This window comes from Phacochoerus africanus, chromosome 2, assembly GCF_016906955.1.
Source record: "Phacochoerus africanus isolate WHEZ1 chromosome 2, ROS_Pafr_v1, whole genome shotgun sequence".
Classification (NCBI taxonomy): domain Eukaryota; kingdom Metazoa; phylum Chordata; class Mammalia; order Artiodactyla; family Suidae; genus Phacochoerus; species Phacochoerus africanus.
This window is the reverse complement of record NC_062545.1, coordinates 131,495,574-131,511,422: the sequence shown is the minus strand read 5'-3', so window position 1 is coordinate 131,511,422 and position 15,849 is coordinate 131,495,574. Positions and strand designations below refer to the sequence as shown.

The window sequence follows — 15,849 nt, the reverse complement described above, 5'->3', positions numbered from 1 at the left end:
ATTTTCCCTATGTTCTCTTCTAGGAGTTCTGTGGTGTTTTGTCTTATGTTTAAGTCTTTAAGCCATTGCAAGTTTATTTTTGGGCATGGTGTGAGAATGTGTTCCAGTTTTAGTGATTTACATGCAGCTGTCCAGTTGTCCCAATACCACTTGCTGAAGAGACTTTTTCCCATTTTATATTCGTATCTCCTTTGTTGAAGATTTAATTGACGTTAGGTGTCTGGGTTTATTTCTGGGCTCTCTCTGTTCTGTTCCATTGATCCATATGTCTGTTTTTTGTACCAGTACTACACCATCTTAATTACTGTAGCTATGTAATACTGTCTAAAGCCTGGGAGAGCTACGCCTCCTGCCTTTTTTTCTCCCCTGAGGATTGCTTTGGCAATTCTGGGCCTTTTAGGCTCCCATATAAATTTTTGAATTATTTGTTCTAGTTCTGTGAAAAATGTCATGGGTAATTTGATAGGGATCACATTAAATCTGTAGATTACTTTGGGTAGTATGGCTATTTTAACAATATTCTAATCCAGGAGCATGAGCTGTCTTTCTATTTCTTTGACTTCTCTTTAATTTCCTTTATTATTGTTTTATAGTTCTCAGCATATAAGTCTTTCACCTCCTTGGTCAGGTTTATTCCTAGGTATTTTATTTTTGGGGGTACAATTTTAAAAGGTATTATTTTCTTATATTCCTTTTCTAATATTGCATTGTTAGTATACAGAAATGCAACTGACTTCTGAACGTTAATCTTGTATCCTGCTCAAAGTTTGAGTTTTAAATGTTAAATTATGGAGGTGGTAGGAAGGAATAGGTGCAGGCAACAGCCTGTGTAATGGCAGGGAAGTGTGGGGTTATAGTGGCTTTATGAAACTTCTGTCACTTTGCAGTGGTTAGAGAAAACTGTGATTTAGGAAGAGTGATAGTTGATTCTTTCCCAAATTGTAAAGCGTCTTACAGTATTTAAGAAAAAAATTTGTTGGAGTTCCCATAGTGGCACAGTGGAAACTAATCTGACTAGGAACCATGAGGTTGCAGGTTTGATCCCTGGCCTCGCCCAACGGGTTAAGGGTCCGGCATTGCTGTGAGCTGTGGTGTAGGTCACAGACGTGACTCGGATCCCTTGTTGCTGTGGCATAGACCTGGCAGCTGTAGCTCTGGCTTGACCCCTGGCCTGGGAACCTCCATATGCTGTGGGTGTGGCCCTAAAAGGCAAAAAGAAAAAAGAAAAAAATTCAGCTTATTTTCTACCAATCAAGATTTTGTTTGATTTTTTTATGTAATTTTTGTCATGAAAACAAGTTTTAAGAATAAACACATAAGCTTTTTTACATCTTCTCTCTCAAATTCTTCCTCATTTGAGAACTACTGAAGTTTGAGCTAAAATCACATTAGTATGTATTAGAATTTACACTGTTGAAGTTAGATTTGGAGGAAGGATAGACTTGGAAGTAAGATGCACAATCGAGAGGTTGTTATGATAGTCCAGGCAGAAGACAGTGATACAGAGCTGGGCCATTTGGGGTAGAGGAAGAAGACGGGTACATGGGAAGGACACTTAGATGGCAATCTTTTGTTTGGACAGGCTCCATCAGTTCCTCTAAAGATAAAGCCTGATTACTGGAGTGAAAAACTACAGAAAGAAGCAGAAGCTTTTGCTTATTATCGCCGGACACACACTGCCAATGAGCGCCGCCGCCGTGGTGAAATGAGAGATCTCTTTGAGAAATTGAAGATCACGTTGGGGTTACTTCATTCTTCCAAGGTTTCCAAAAGTCTCATTCTTACCAGGGTAAGTGTTCTGTGTAAATGGGAAACAAATAAGAGTTTGACTAAAAGAATCTTCTAGAAATACTTATGAGAAATAGTGAAATAGAGCTTGTTTTTAAACATCTGAATAAAGGCTAGTGAGTGCCCAGTAAATTCCTTATGTTGAGTTAGAGTAGCTTTTTATTGACAGATTCTTAACCAGAGGAGTTATTACCGTTCCTTGAAATAAAGTTAGAAACTCTGATAAACTCTGTTTTCCACAGACTCTCTCTCTCTCTCTTTTTTTTTTTGTCTTTTTGCCTTTTCTAGGGCCGCTTCCACAGCATATGGAGGTTCCCAGGCTAGGGGTCGAATCGGAGCTGTAGCCACTAGCCTAACCAGAGCCACAGCAATGCGGGATCCGAGCCGCATCTGCAACCTACGCCACAGCTCACGGCAACGCCGGATCGTTAACCCACTGAGCAAGGGCAGGGACCGAACCTGCAACCTCATGGTTCCTAGTCGGATTCGTTAACCACTGCGCCACGACGGGAACTCCTCCACAGTCTCTTTATACTGGTGTTTGCCATAGCACTTAGAAGAGTTGTCAGAGTGAGGCACAACATAACTGGTATTTTTAACATACTTCTTAACAGTTGACAGTCATTTTAAAGGAAAATCTGCAGTATTCAAGCTATCAGAAATTTATTTTTTTTAAGTTTTATTGAAGTATAGTTAATTTACAAGGCTGTGATAATTTCTGCTGTACAACAAAGTGACCCAGTCATACATATACACCTACCCTTCTCTCTGATTTTTTTTCCCATGTAGATTATCATCATATACTGGGTAGAGTACTCTGTGCTGTACAGCAGGTCCTCTTTGGCCAGTCATTCCATATACCTCAGTGCGCACATGCCAGTCCCAAACCTCCATTCCATCCCTTCCATCCCCCAACACCCCACCCTGACCCCTTTGGTAACCTAAGTTTTTTAAAGTCTGTGAGTCTGTTTCTGTTCTGTAAATAGTTCATTTGTATCCTTTTTTTTTAAGATTCCATATATAGGTGACAATGTTGTTTGTTTTTCACTGTAACTTCACTAAGTATGATAGTTTCTAGGTCCATCTGTGTTGCTGCAAATGGCATTATTTCATTCTTTTTATGGCTGAGTAATATTTCATTGTATATGTACCACGTCTTTATCCATTCTTCTGTTGATGGACATTTAGGTTACTTCCATGTCTTAACTATTGTGAATACTGCTGCAGTGAACATTGGGGTACATGTATCTTTTCAAGTTAATAGTTTTCTCTGGATAGATGCCCAGGAATGGGATTGCTGGATCATATGGTAGTTGTGTTTTTAGTTTTTTGAGGAACCTCCGTAATGTTTCCCTAGTGGTTGCACCAATGTACATTTCTACCAACAGTGTAAGAGGGTTCCCTTTTCTCCACACCCTGTCCAGCATTTATTGTTTGTAGACTTTTTGGTGGCCATTCTGGCTGGTATAAGGTATTACCTCATAATAGTTTTGACTTGCATTTCTCTAATAATTAGTGGTGTTGAACATCTTTCCTTGTGTTTTTTGGCCACCTGTATGTCTTCTTTGGAGAAATGTCTATTTAGATCTTCTGCCCACTTTTTTGTTGTTTTTTTTTGTTTGTTTTTTTTTGCAGGGATGGGGGGTTGTTTTCTTGATGTTGAGCTGTAGGAGGTCTTTGTAAGAAGTTTTAATTTTGCATGTAGAATATTTAAGGTTATTTTGTTTAAATTGCTTGTAAGTAGAAGTTGAGAAGAGCATAAGGCAATTCACATCCCTCTGATTTCAACCAGATTTTAGATTAGGAGTTAATTTTAAAGTTGATTTTTAAGATCTAAGCAGAGTGAAGTGTTTTTGTATCTTTTTGGAATAGTGGAAATACCTGTTAACCCCTCAGTGATGCTCTTTTTAAGCAATCACTTTCCCTAGAAGTGTAAGCCAGAAAAATCTCCTGCAGTTTAACAAACAAAATAAATTCCAAAGCATTCAACATTATTTTAATTGGCATTATAAAAGTCTCTAAAATACTAGATTAAATTTTTGAAATTAAAGAAATTGTGTAAGCCTCGCCCATTTTTTGGAAAAAGCAAGTTGATGGACATGATATTACTATTTCTGTTCTAGGCATTCAGCGAAATTCAAGGACTAACAGATCAGGCAGACAAATTGATAGGACAGAAAAATCTCTTGACTCGAAAACGGAATATTTTGATACGGAAAGTATCATCTCTTTCAGGTGAGATATGTGAATGATCTCTGGTAAAGAGTGTAAATATAGCTTTAGCGAGGAAAGATCCTTAGTAGACCTTTTAGATACTACTTAGTTTGAGGCTTGGTTCCCAGAGTTAACATCAGAATTATCTTTTTGAGTGGGTGCAACTTCTGGATTATAATCACTCTTGCCTTCCATAGTTTTGGGGAATATAGTTAAATCAACTGGATTTCAGTTGACTCTATTTCTCATTATTATGTGGGGTCATTTAGAGAGTGACGATTTATTCCCTATCAACCTATAGGTAAGACAGAAGAAGTGGTCCTGAAGAAGCTAGAGTATATTTATGCAAAACAGCAAGCACTAGAGGCACAAAAAAGAAAAAAGAAGATGGGATCAGATGAGTTTGATGTGTCTCCCAGAACTAGCAAACAGCAGGAAGGATCCTCTGCATCATCTGTAGATCTCGGACAGATGTTTATAAATAGCAGGAAGGGGAAACCTTTGATTCTTTCCAGAAAAAGAGACCAGGCCACAGGTAGGAGGGACATTCTTTGCTTTCTTTAATGTAGATGAACATTAGTTTAGTTTAGAGGATTGAACATCTTCTCTTGGACATAGTTTTAGTTTTAATTAAGTGAATTAAAGATGGGTTACATGAAAAGTATGATAGTAAGTACATGAGATCTCAGTTTCTAGCTTTACACACTCAAGAAAATCCTAGTAAGTTATCAGTCATGGTAAAGGTATAAGGGCCTACTTCTGATAGCAGTGTCCAGACAAATATATTTCTTCTAATCTTTTAGTATTTTTTTTAAAGTTGCCATCTTTTCAGACTTTATAAATGAACTCTTGATTTTCCTGTAGTTCTGCTCATGAATTGAGAAAGTTAAGATCTAGATGAGACAAATAAATTGGAAATTTAAAAGAAAAAATTGCATGTTGTGTTTTCCATCACATTGCAGTCTGTCAGTGAATTGCTCTTAAGGAACAAAGTAAATTAGTTTTGAGTTTCTTAATCTCTCCTATCGTTGTTTTGAAAGTAACACTGTATTGATTTTATAGTACTTGTTTATATCCTTTGAGAAGGGTATATATCCTTTTTTAATCTTTAGGTAGCCCAGTGTTTGAACCAAGGAAATCTGGTTTATTGTATCAACTAAGAAAGTAGTGATGGATACTAAAATATGAGTTAGTTTTAATATAGCACATTCAAATGATGTTATTGCTAAGAAAGGATTGATTCAATCACCTCATTTTACAGATGGAAAAACTGAGGTCAGAAAACTTAAAGTACTTTGTTAAGCGGTATATAAGAAAGCAAACCTAGGGATAAACTTTTGTGTTCCTTCATCCTGATTTACCATCAAGACCATTAGAAGCATTCCATTGAAAAAGTGGTTCCAGAGTTCTGTTGCTCAACAGTAAGAAATTCTGTCCCTTAAGAGAATCAGTGGACAGGTAATACTCAGTGAAATACTCAGTGAAAAGGGGTTCAAAACGTAAATTCCAGTTGAGGCACCCTAACTAAATTTGAAATTTATTTCTTGCCACTTAAGTCAGAGTGTGGTTTTAGGGATGTCTCCTAGACTCCTAGGCTATACATTAGCATTAGTTGAAGATCTTTTATTCTTAACTAATTTCTCATTTTCCTTACAGAAAATACCTCACCCTCTAACACTCCACACACCTCTGCCAACATCGTGATGACTCCACAAGGGCAGTTGCTCACCTTAAAAGGTCCCCTCTTCTCAGGACCAGTGGTTACTGTTTCTCCTGCTCTCTTAGAAGCAGATCTGAAACCTCAAGTCACTAGCAGTGCTGTGGCTCAGTCAGGTATGTCGTAAGTGCTGTCTTCTATTGGTGGAGAGTTGTCCCTGATCTCTGACAGGGACAGAGAAGGCTTTTGCATGTGTTCTGTAATGACAAAGAGCTCTCACATTCAAGTTTTGCCTCTGTAAGAGACAGTTCTCTTTTTAGAACATGTTGAACATGTTTGGTGCTATCTGTGGTATTGATTGGTCTTTTTTACCTGGGAATGGGAACTATTTTGTGATCTCTCTTTCTGAGTTGGAAAAGAACTGAAAAGATGTGAAAGTAGGAGGAGGATAAGGAGTTATTGTTTTAGGTTTTTTTATTTGTTTGTTTGTTTTTTTTTTTTTTTTGCTTTTTAGGGCTGCACTCGCAGCATATGGACGTTCCCAGGGGAGGAGTTGAATCAGAGCTACAGCTGCCATCCTACACCACAGCAACACGGGATCCAAACCAAGTCTTTGACCTACACAGCTCACGGCAACGCCGAATCCCCCTGGCCCATTGATTGAGGCCAGGGATCTAACCCGATTCCTCATGGATACTAGTCAGGTTTGTTACTATTGAGCCACAATGGGAACTCTGTGTTTTAGTTTTGGTGTTGATAAATATTTGTCAATTTTGTGTTGTATTCAGAGATGGTGCACTTCTGAGTTACTAGCCTGGTTTAGTTTGAGCACCCTCTGTTTTGGGGATAAGGAGTTGAGTTTTAAAGGAAGTTTCATGTTGATGAGTTAGGTTTTAGGCACCTAAATTTCTTTCTTTACTTTTTTTGCTTTTTTAGGGCTGCGTCTGTGGCATACAGAGGTTCCCAGGCTAGGAGGCTCATCAGAGCTGCAGCTGCCGGTCAGAGCCACACTGAATTCTTAACTCTCTGAGTGGGGCCAGGGGTTGAACCTGTGTCCTCATGCATACTAGTCAGATTTGTTCACCACTGAGCCATGACGGGACCTCTAGTACTTTTTTTTTTTTTAATGGCCGCATCTGTGGCATATGGAAGATCCCAGGCCAAGAGTTGAATTGGAGCTACAGCTGAGGCCACAGCCACAGCCACAGCAATACCAGATCTCAGCTGCATCTGTGGTCTATGCTGAGGCAGTGCTGGATCCTTAACCCACTGGGTGATGCCAGGGATCAAACCTGCATCCTCACAGAGATAGCATAGGGTCCTTGAAGCTGCTGAGCCACAATGGGAACTCCATAAGCACCTAAATTTCTATTGAGGGTATCCTTACCAATATTAACCCTGCTAAACCCAGTCTGGAGGAGTCATCCTTTCTTACAGGGCTGCCTTGCGGCCTTTGTCTTTCCCTCGGAGTAGCAGTTAATTGGGTGAACAGAATCAAGATGCATGGCTGCTTTAGGATGAAAAACTTGGGGAGCATTTCTATAAAATAATTTAATAGAACTTTTATTAATGATGGAATATCAAAAGAGTCTTTTGGTTGGATTTTTACCTATTTTCTTGGGCTAAGTTCATAGTTTGAAAAACTAGTATTTCCTTTCATCTTTTTCATAAAAGTAGACTGGTAAAATTTTTAACTAGAGGTCCTTGTGATTGTCACTGGGTATAAATGGGAGAGAGATGCTTACCACTGTGGATATAAATGAATTTTTTTTCCCCCCCCAGAAAACGACGACTTATTTATGATGCCAAGAATTGTTAATGTGACATCACTGGCCACAGAGGGAGGTTTGGTAGATATGGGTGGCAGCAAATATCCTCATGAAGTTCCTGATGGCAAGCCACCTGACCACCTGAAAAATCCTGTCAGGAATGAAGATAATTCCTGTGAAGATTTGGGTAGAATCTCTTCTAGAGGCAACCATAGAGATGGCAGAATGGCATTGGGTCCAACACAGGTTTATCTGTCAAATAAAGATTCTGATTTTCCACAAATAGTTGATGTTTCCAGTATGCCAGAAGCTCAGGAGTTCTTACCTAAAAAAATTGCTGGTGATATGAGAGGGACTCAGCATAAATGGAAAGAGAGTGAATCAAGACGGGAGAGACTAAAGCCAAAGGAGTCTGCATTTCATAAATTAAAGATGAAAGATCTCAAAGACTCAAGCATAGAGATGGAACTGAGAAAGGTAGCATCAGCTATAGAGGAAGCCGCATTGGATCCCAGCGAACTGCTAACTAATATGGAAGATGAAGATGATACTGATGAAACACTGACTTCTCTGCTCAATGAGATTGCCTTTCTTAATCAGCAGCTAAATGATGACTCTGTTAGCCTGGCCGAACTGCCCAGCTCTGTGGATACAGAGTTCCCAGGGGATGCTCGACAGGCTTTTATCAGTAAGCTTCCCCCTGGGAACAGAGCAACTTTCCAGGTTGGCCACTTGGGAACTGGTTTGAAAGAGTTGCCTGATGTACAAGGGGAGAGTGACTCTGTCAGCCCCCTCCTCTTGCACTTGGAAGATGATGACTTTTCAGAGAATGAAAAACAACTTGCAGAACCAGCCTCTGAGCCAGATGTCCTTAAGATTGTTATTGACTCTGAGATAAAGGATTCCCTCCTTTCCCACAGGAAAGCCTGTGATGGAGGAAAGAGTACTTCTGGTGTCCCTACGGAGCCTGAAAGTGTTTCCTCACCCCCTGTTCTGCACATGAAGGCTGGCCTGGAAAACAGTAGCACAGATACTTTGTGGAGGCCTATGCCCAAGTTGGCACCTCTAGGTTTAAAAGTAGCTAATCCTTCCAGTGATTCAGATGGTCAGAGTCTTAAGGTGATGCCTTGTTTGGCACCTGTAGCTGCCAAAGTTGGGTCCGTTGGACACAAAATGAACTTAACAGGGAATGACCAGGAATGCCGCGAGAGCAAAGTGATGCCTACACTGGCACCTGTTGTGGCCAAACTGGGCAACTCTGGGGCCTCACCAAGTTCTGCAGGGAAATGAACTTATTTGTCCTCAGGCAGAAACCAGGCTTTGAGGGGAAACCTCCTTTCTCTGAAGGCATCTGTTTATTTGTGTCATGGAACTGTGATCCTTGACTTTGATGCAGCAGATAATGGTAGAGAAAGGGGGTGGGGTGCTGACCTTGGTATAAGAAATTACTACTATGAAATTCTGATCATGTTAAAATGTGTTACCTCACTTGTGGTGCTGGGTCGCCTCATCCTCTCTAAGAAGATGTGATCCATTACTGAACACGAGGTGCCCCTCTTACACAAGGAATTCATAATTAGACTCTAGGTCCATCCATAGTGGTTCCCAGTTCTTCCCTCCCAGAGAAAAAGCTGCTTGAGACTTTGGAGTTGCTATGGAGTGAACCTTAGGTGATAGCTTTGTTTAAGTTGTGTAAGTCTGAAATCCGAGGAATGTGATGCACTTGTGCAAAGGGATCCAGAAGAGAGAGTTTTTAGTTGGTGTTTCAAGAGTAGGGGGAGAGAGGATGGGTACCATGGAATACCAAAGTGAAGGACTTAGTGTCATTCAACAAAAATTGCTCTTCTTTCGTATCCCAAGTAGCTTCCATTCCTTCACCTTTTCAATCAGAATTATAAATCCAAGCCTTCTGGTAAAGTAGGAATGCTTTAAAAACAGCAACAACAACAAACAAGTTTTATTACTAAAATGATAAGTTTCATTACTAGTGGTCATTTTGAGGTGTTTAAAAAAAATACTAGGTCTCCTTATTGTCTTTGGGCACTGAGAAGACCGTTTCACAGTACCAAGGATTTCTCCCTGGAATATATATATTTTGGAGATATGCATAGAGGGAGCCCTCCTCTTTCACAAATCACATAACCCAAGAGACAGCTAAAATGAAAAGCATTCCCTCCCCATGCCAGAGACAGTGGCCAAAATAAACTGTGGGGCTGGATATTTCCCAAATCAAACCAGCCTTCTGGTGCTTGAAGGTTTCATTCACTATTACCTGCACAGGATGTAAAGAAAAGAAAAGTCACAGTAGGCAGTCTTTACCAGGGGAATAAGGCAGTATTTGAATCACAAGATATATTTTTTATTATCTGCTACCATGGATTCAGTGATCTATAGAGTTTTTCACTCATTAGCTGTCAGGGTATGAAGGACTGACAGCTTGTAAAGATAAAGATATTTATATTTTTGTATAGTTGTTTTCATAGATTTCTCAAAGGCTGAAGTTTTCAACCTAGAAGATGAGATTTGTATTGAGTATAGAAATGATGTTTCCTATCTAGTTTGTAAATAATCATGGTGCACTTGAGGGGTCTCTTGGAAACTCCTGGGGGCAAGAATCACTATTCTGAAAATGTATAGACTGGGATTTAGCTGCTGCATTTTGCCTTTCTTAAATAATTATATTTTGGAATGTAACCCCTGTTCTGTCTTCATTGACAGGATTTGCTTGTGTTTTGAAACACTAACACAAGAGCTTCCACTGCCTGGGCTGTGCCTAGGTAATGCTATTTCTTCTACATCCCCTGCCTTCTTTATCCCAAATCCCACTCAGCATATCTTCAAAACTAGGTTGTGAAACCAACTTTGGATGGTTCTAGCCAGTGAATTATTACTTCCATTGTTGGTTCCCTTTCTGGTACCTCTGGTAATAAACAGATTGAAAAGGGTGGGAAAGTTTCCTGTGCAAATTGCAGAGGGAACAAATTATTTGTTGATTTTTGTGCTACTTGCCTTTTTAGACCTGCTTATCAGCATTCAACCTTCCCACCTCTAAAGGTTACTGAAGAAGCTTGAAGTAGGTAATGAGTGCCTCTCAGCTTCTCATTATCCCTCCCACTTCTCTTTACCCAGGAGATTTCATTCAATGCCTTAGCCAAGGAGTCCAGCACCTGTCTTCCCTGCTAATCATTGTCCTTGGAGATGATAGTATTTTAATCCAGGTATAGCAGTTGCCCATTAGTTCTTTGCTTGTCTTGTCCTCACATTTCCTCCTGACTTCCCAAGGCTTTTGTGGCTTTTGAGGGTCAGCCAAGGAGCAGGCAAGTGAGCGAGTAATCCTCAGGAAAAGAAGGACTATTCTGCTTCTGAACACTGTTCCCTTTTTTAGAAGAAAATAGACAAATAGGTAGTATTCAGTTCTTGATGGGAAGATATTTGACTCTGTTTATGAGAGATGTTCAAAGATGGAAATGAGAGATGATCCCAGGTGTTCAAGGAAGGCTGCAGATGTCATTTACAGACCCCCATAATGGTGTTTTCAAGACCTCTTAGAAGTAGGAAATTGTTAGGGCTAATTTGAGGAGGGCTCAGTCTTCAGAAAAATCCTGCAGTCTTGATAGAAATCTAAAATCTCCAAAAACTCCTACCCTTTAACCTTACCCCAGGAGAAACTGATCTATAAGAATTACATGTGTGATTATGAAAGATGGAGTTGAGTGAGGAGGTGAGGAATTGGGAGGATAGTGAGCTCTCACCCTAACTCTATAAAAAGCATGATCTCAGTAGACCAATAATTCGCCTTTTTATACATCTGTAAATAAATGGAATGTTTTTCAGAATATAATTATGTCAGATTTAGCTTTTTCTTTTATATATTAAATATATATCTTTCTTTTTCTGCTTTTGAAAAAATGACTATTTTTTTAGAAACCTAAGAACAGAAATTTGGTGAGTAGAAGGGAGAATGTATAAATTTGAAATAAATCAGTTATAATAATTAAAACAGGACTTGCTGTTGGGAGGTTTGTGCTGAGTTGGAGTAGAGAATCATAATGCCCTGAGACATATTTAGAAGAGGTGCCACTGAAGGAGTTTGATCAGAGGAATTCTTCACTGTTTTTAAAGTTTCTAACAGCTATTTGGAAGAGGTTTTTGGTATTCTAATCCTTGCAGCATGTTTTACTTGGAGACTTTGAAGTTTTGTACAACTTGATGGCAATTATTTGTCTCAAGAAGTGCAGTGAAGCAAGACTACTCTCATAGTACCAATGTGTGCAGGGTCTAATATGCCTGTTACTCTGGGGAATAACGGAATACAAACATAGTCTTAGTGGCTAAGGACAGTAGATGTTCTTAAAGCAAGCTATAATATAGTTAATTTATGAAATTTTTTTTTTATTAAAGGAGTCCTTTAGACATTGAACTACTCTAAGGTCACTAAGAGATCAAGTCCAGGTATATAAACTTTAAACAAATTACTGTATGTAATATTTCCACCAGAATTATGATGAAATAATAAACAATAGGTCTTTCTATAACTAGTTTGAAAATGTTTTGAACACAGAAAGCAGACAATCCATATATTATTTGGAGCAAGTTTTAGTAGTATAACTATCCCCCCCCAAGTTATACTAGTTGAAATATTGAAATGGAATATCAGGTGAATTGAGAGGTAAATGCACTTTGAAGATGGGTCTGAGAAATAGTGATAACCCTTTTTCCTCACTCCCAGAAGATTAAAAAAAACAAAAAACAAAAAAACCGCAACAACACACAGAGGCACAGAGTAGGCACATTTTCAGATACTATTACAACGAATGAGTGATAACTGGGGATCAAAGTATAATTTCTTGCACAGAATTGTTGATTTTTAAGAAAATGCTTGGAAGGGCATCAGTACTTCATGTTATTGTATTATCTCTAATTAAATTTTACATGAATGTGGAGTTCCCATTGTGGCTTAGTGGAAACAAATCTGACTAGCATTCGTGAGGACGCAGGTTCAATCCCTGGCCTTGCTCAGTGGGTTAAGGATCTGGAGTGAGTTGTTGTGTAGGTCCCAGACACTTTGGATCTGACATGGCTGTGGCTGTGGTGTAGGCCAGCGGCTATAGCTCCAATTCGACCCCTAGCCTGGGAACCTACATGTGCCATGGGCGTGGCCTTTAGACATTTTTTTTTTTTTTTTTAAACAGGAACATGAATTGCTGGATGTAGAGAAAATTAAAGACATACTGTCATTTGTTTGGAGAGGAAAAAACAGTCAAAATGCATTTTTGAAAGTAAGAGGGAAATAATTTGATATATACAACTTTTGAACTGAGATATAATTGTTCTATATTAAATGTAACTGAACTGCTCTACAAAGATACGTTAAGTATTAGTGATGGAGGTGAGGTATATGCGGAGGGTGAGAAAGCTAAACTATGGGATGAATTGGAAATTTTGAGACAAATCTGAGATCTAAATTCTTCTATCATTGTAAACTCTGCTGTTAGATTTTGTTAAATAGGAAAGCAGTCTTGGAAGCATTGTTTTGAGATCCATCCTGTTTCCAACTGCAAACAATGGTCTCAGCTGTCCCACAGTGCCTTGCATGTAAAGGTGCTCAATAAATATTTGAATTGATAAGCAAATGTTTACTCTAGCCTTTTAGTTTTCCAGGATCTTATAACTGCACCTATTTGCATGTTAAGCCTAGGGTGAATTTAAAAATCTGATCTAATGAGCATAGTACAAAAAAGACTATTTGTATACACCTAGACATCTGGGATTTTAGAATCTAATAAGCAAAATCAAAAGTGAAATAGCATATGTACAATGAAATATATGAGAGTCAGCTGTATTTTGGAGGGTGGGATAGCAATTACTTAATTTGGAAAAAAGGGAATGATGCTTCTACTCACATTGGACCTGGGACTTTTTTTTTTTTTTTTTTTGGTCTTTTTGCCTTTTCTAGGGCCGCTCCCGAGGCATATGGAGGTTCCCAGGCTAGGGGTCTAATTGGAGCTGTAGCCACTGGCCTACGCCATAGCAACACCAGATCCTTAACCCACTGAGCAAGGCCAGGGATTGAACCCAAAACCTCATGGTTTCTAGTCGGATTCGTTAACCACTGAGCCACGACAGGAACTCCATGGACCTGGGATTATTATTTTCTGAGCTTACAGCCTCTTCCCAACTTGGCACTTAAAAGGCTGCAGGGTTGGGAGTTCCCTTGTGGCACAGTGGGTTAAAGATCTGGTGTTGTCACTGCTGCAGCTTGGGTCACTGCTGTGGCACGGGTTCAAACCCTAGCCTGGGCATGGCCAAAAAATAAAGATAAAAAAATGCTGCTTGGTACATACATATCATAGACAATAAAGGTTGGATTAAATTGTGAAGGATTAAAAATATGTGGTTTTGGCCCTAAACTGGAAGCATCTAGATTCTAGACTAAAGAAATCTCTTCATTACACTGTTCTCAGTTTTTCTCTTAGATCAGCTTAGACAAGGAAACACAGGAGCTTATATTGTCTCTGCAACTTCAGCTTCAGGTGGGAATAAATTGTGGAGCATTTTCTCTATGGGGATAAACCAGGGTAGCTTTGGATAGAAAATGACCAATGGCATTTTGTAAACCCGTTTCCTGGCCATGAGTTAGGTAGGTGAGAAAACCACTAGTGGACACAAAAATGATTTGGAGAGAATGAAGAACAACTTTAGTGGGTAAAGATGGTGGTTGCTGGGGAATGCAGCACACAAGTAAGGACACCAGGTGGCACTCTTTATTCACTAGCATTGTTATATTGAGTTCTCTTCCCCACCCCGCCAAAAAAAAAAAAAAAAAATCACAGGCTAGCAAGGAGTTGAGGAACCAATCCCTTTTCTTACTGTTGTGGCTAATGACTCTTGCTACCTCCTCCAGATTTGAGAAATGTGAAAACTCCATTTTATATTTCACTACATCAGCAGTACATGGTTGAAAGGAAGGAAGAAGCCTCATACTTCCAGTAGCCATTGCCATTTGGTCTTCTAGGAGATGACTTTCCTGATCTTTGTGTCAATTTGTTAGCTTTACAGTTCTCATTTTAATACCTGCTGCAATACACACAAGTACATACCTGTTTTGCCGTTTGTCTGTACAGGAGCCATTCATTTCAATCGGTTTAGGAATCTTTCCCTCTTGCTAACTTGTCATCTTCCCCAAGGGTTCCAAGGACCTGGATTGGATAAGATACATCAGTGTTCTGTTTTTCTGGAGCCCAAGTCTTTGGGCATAGGCTAACCTCTTTGTAAGGTAATTTCTCAAAGTAGCAGAGAATCGGGAAGGTTCCTAGAAAATAAACTTAGGCGAGGTACATATGAAGTACTCCGTCAAGTATTTCTGTGCATGCTCCACCACACCCCCTGTCCCATGTGCTATTAAAACTATTAAATCTAGTGCCAGCAAGCTTAGAAGTGACCTCGCCAAAGGGAAAAGATTTCAGAAGTAAATTTTGACAGGAATATGGAAAGATCTGGAGGAACAAAGTCCTGTATTACTCTGGATGAGAACTCGATGGGACATTGGAGGCTAAAGAAACCATGAAACATTATTTCCCATAGGCACATCGACACACCTCAGCTCTCCGAAATCTCTATTCTAGGCCATCAGCTCCCTCCCCTTTATTCTGTGGGGGCCAGTTGTGTTGCCATGTTCAGTACACTTCTTAGCGATCAAGAGAGTTACAAATTTCCACGTAGGTCAACGTGCTGGACAGGCGGCGAGCAGAAACTATTTTAACCGCTTTAAATCCCAGCGCTTGGGGGGGGGTCCATGGGAACAGAGCCTTTTGGCTGTACTTCACTCTTGTAATTCTGAGCTGGAAGTTAGTTTCACCGCTGGTCCCTGGGGCCTATCTAATGCCAATTGTAGTACCTTGGGGGCGTGGCTACCGTCTAGTTGGGGCTCTGGGAAGTGCATTTCTCTGGGGGTGACCAGGCCTGATAATACCATAAAAGGCTTGATTTTCTCAATTCTGAAGCCGCGTTCTGCCGACCTTCTTCTAGGAACAATACCCACGACTGCTTGGTGCTGAATCCGTGGTTCTTGGGTCCCTGCCCTTTACTTCCTAGGCTGTTTCGTTGCCCCGCCCCCACAAGCCGTAGTCGTCCACTCTAGAAACGCCCTCATGCGTATAGACCGCACCCCCTGCCTCGGCTCCTCCTACCCAGCCCAAAGCTGAGCCCTGGCGGTAGTTCGCGTTTTGAGCCGCTCGTGCCACCATAGCTGCTGCTGCCGCTGCCCCGGTGGAGCTGAAATCGCTGAGCGCGATGCCTGAGGGCGCTGTGAGCCGGGCGGCCCCGGCGCCCGGGGGCTGGTGAGCCTGGGCCCGAGCGGGGGCGCTGGCGAGTGGCAGGGGCTTCTGAGGGAGCTGAAAGTGAAAAAGGTCTAGGGCTCCT

General features: G+C 40.3%; 2 protein-coding genes and 1 long non-coding RNA gene across 18 annotated transcripts in view; 2 read left to right on the top strand and 1 right to left on the bottom strand.

The window, feature by feature from the left end:
- MGA (MAX dimerization protein MGA) overlaps positions 1-11,329 on the top strand; it is a 175,299-nt gene extending 163,970 nt beyond the window's left edge. For 11 of the 14 annotated variants that reach the window (XM_047766623.1, XM_047766631.1, XM_047766629.1 and 8 more), the window contains 5 exons: positions 1,583-1,789; positions 3,912-4,023; positions 4,304-4,537; positions 5,659-5,835; positions 7,442-11,329. In XM_047766623.1, the coding sequence (XP_047622579.1) occupies positions 1,583-1,789; positions 3,912-4,023; positions 4,304-4,537; positions 5,659-5,835; positions 7,442-8,718 (2,007 nt within the window). In that variant the 3' untranslated portion in view covers positions 8,719-11,329. Of the gene's footprint in view, positions 1-1,582; positions 1,790-3,911; positions 4,024-4,303; positions 4,538-5,658; positions 5,836-7,441 lie in introns of those variants that run through there. The other 3 variants (XM_047766630.1, XM_047766635.1, XM_047766638.1) reach the window with 3 other exon arrangements.
- On the bottom strand, positions 1,684-15,509 carry LOC125119526 (uncharacterized). The gene is made up of 3 exons (XR_007133110.1): positions 15,326-15,509; positions 14,529-14,627; positions 1,684-1,798 (listed from the first exon to the last, which is right to left on the bottom strand). It is a non-coding gene; the product is annotated as an uncharacterized LOC125119526 (long non-coding RNA).
- The window catches only part of MAPKBP1 (mitogen-activated protein kinase binding protein 1), a 55,262-nt gene continuing 54,900 nt past the window's right edge, over positions 15,488-15,849 (top strand). For all 3 annotated transcript variants that reach the window (XM_047766648.1, XM_047766647.1, XM_047766646.1), the window contains exon 1: positions 15,488-15,767. The gene's annotated coding sequence lies outside the window, so the exon portion shown is untranslated. The remainder of the gene's footprint in view (positions 15,768-15,849) is intronic.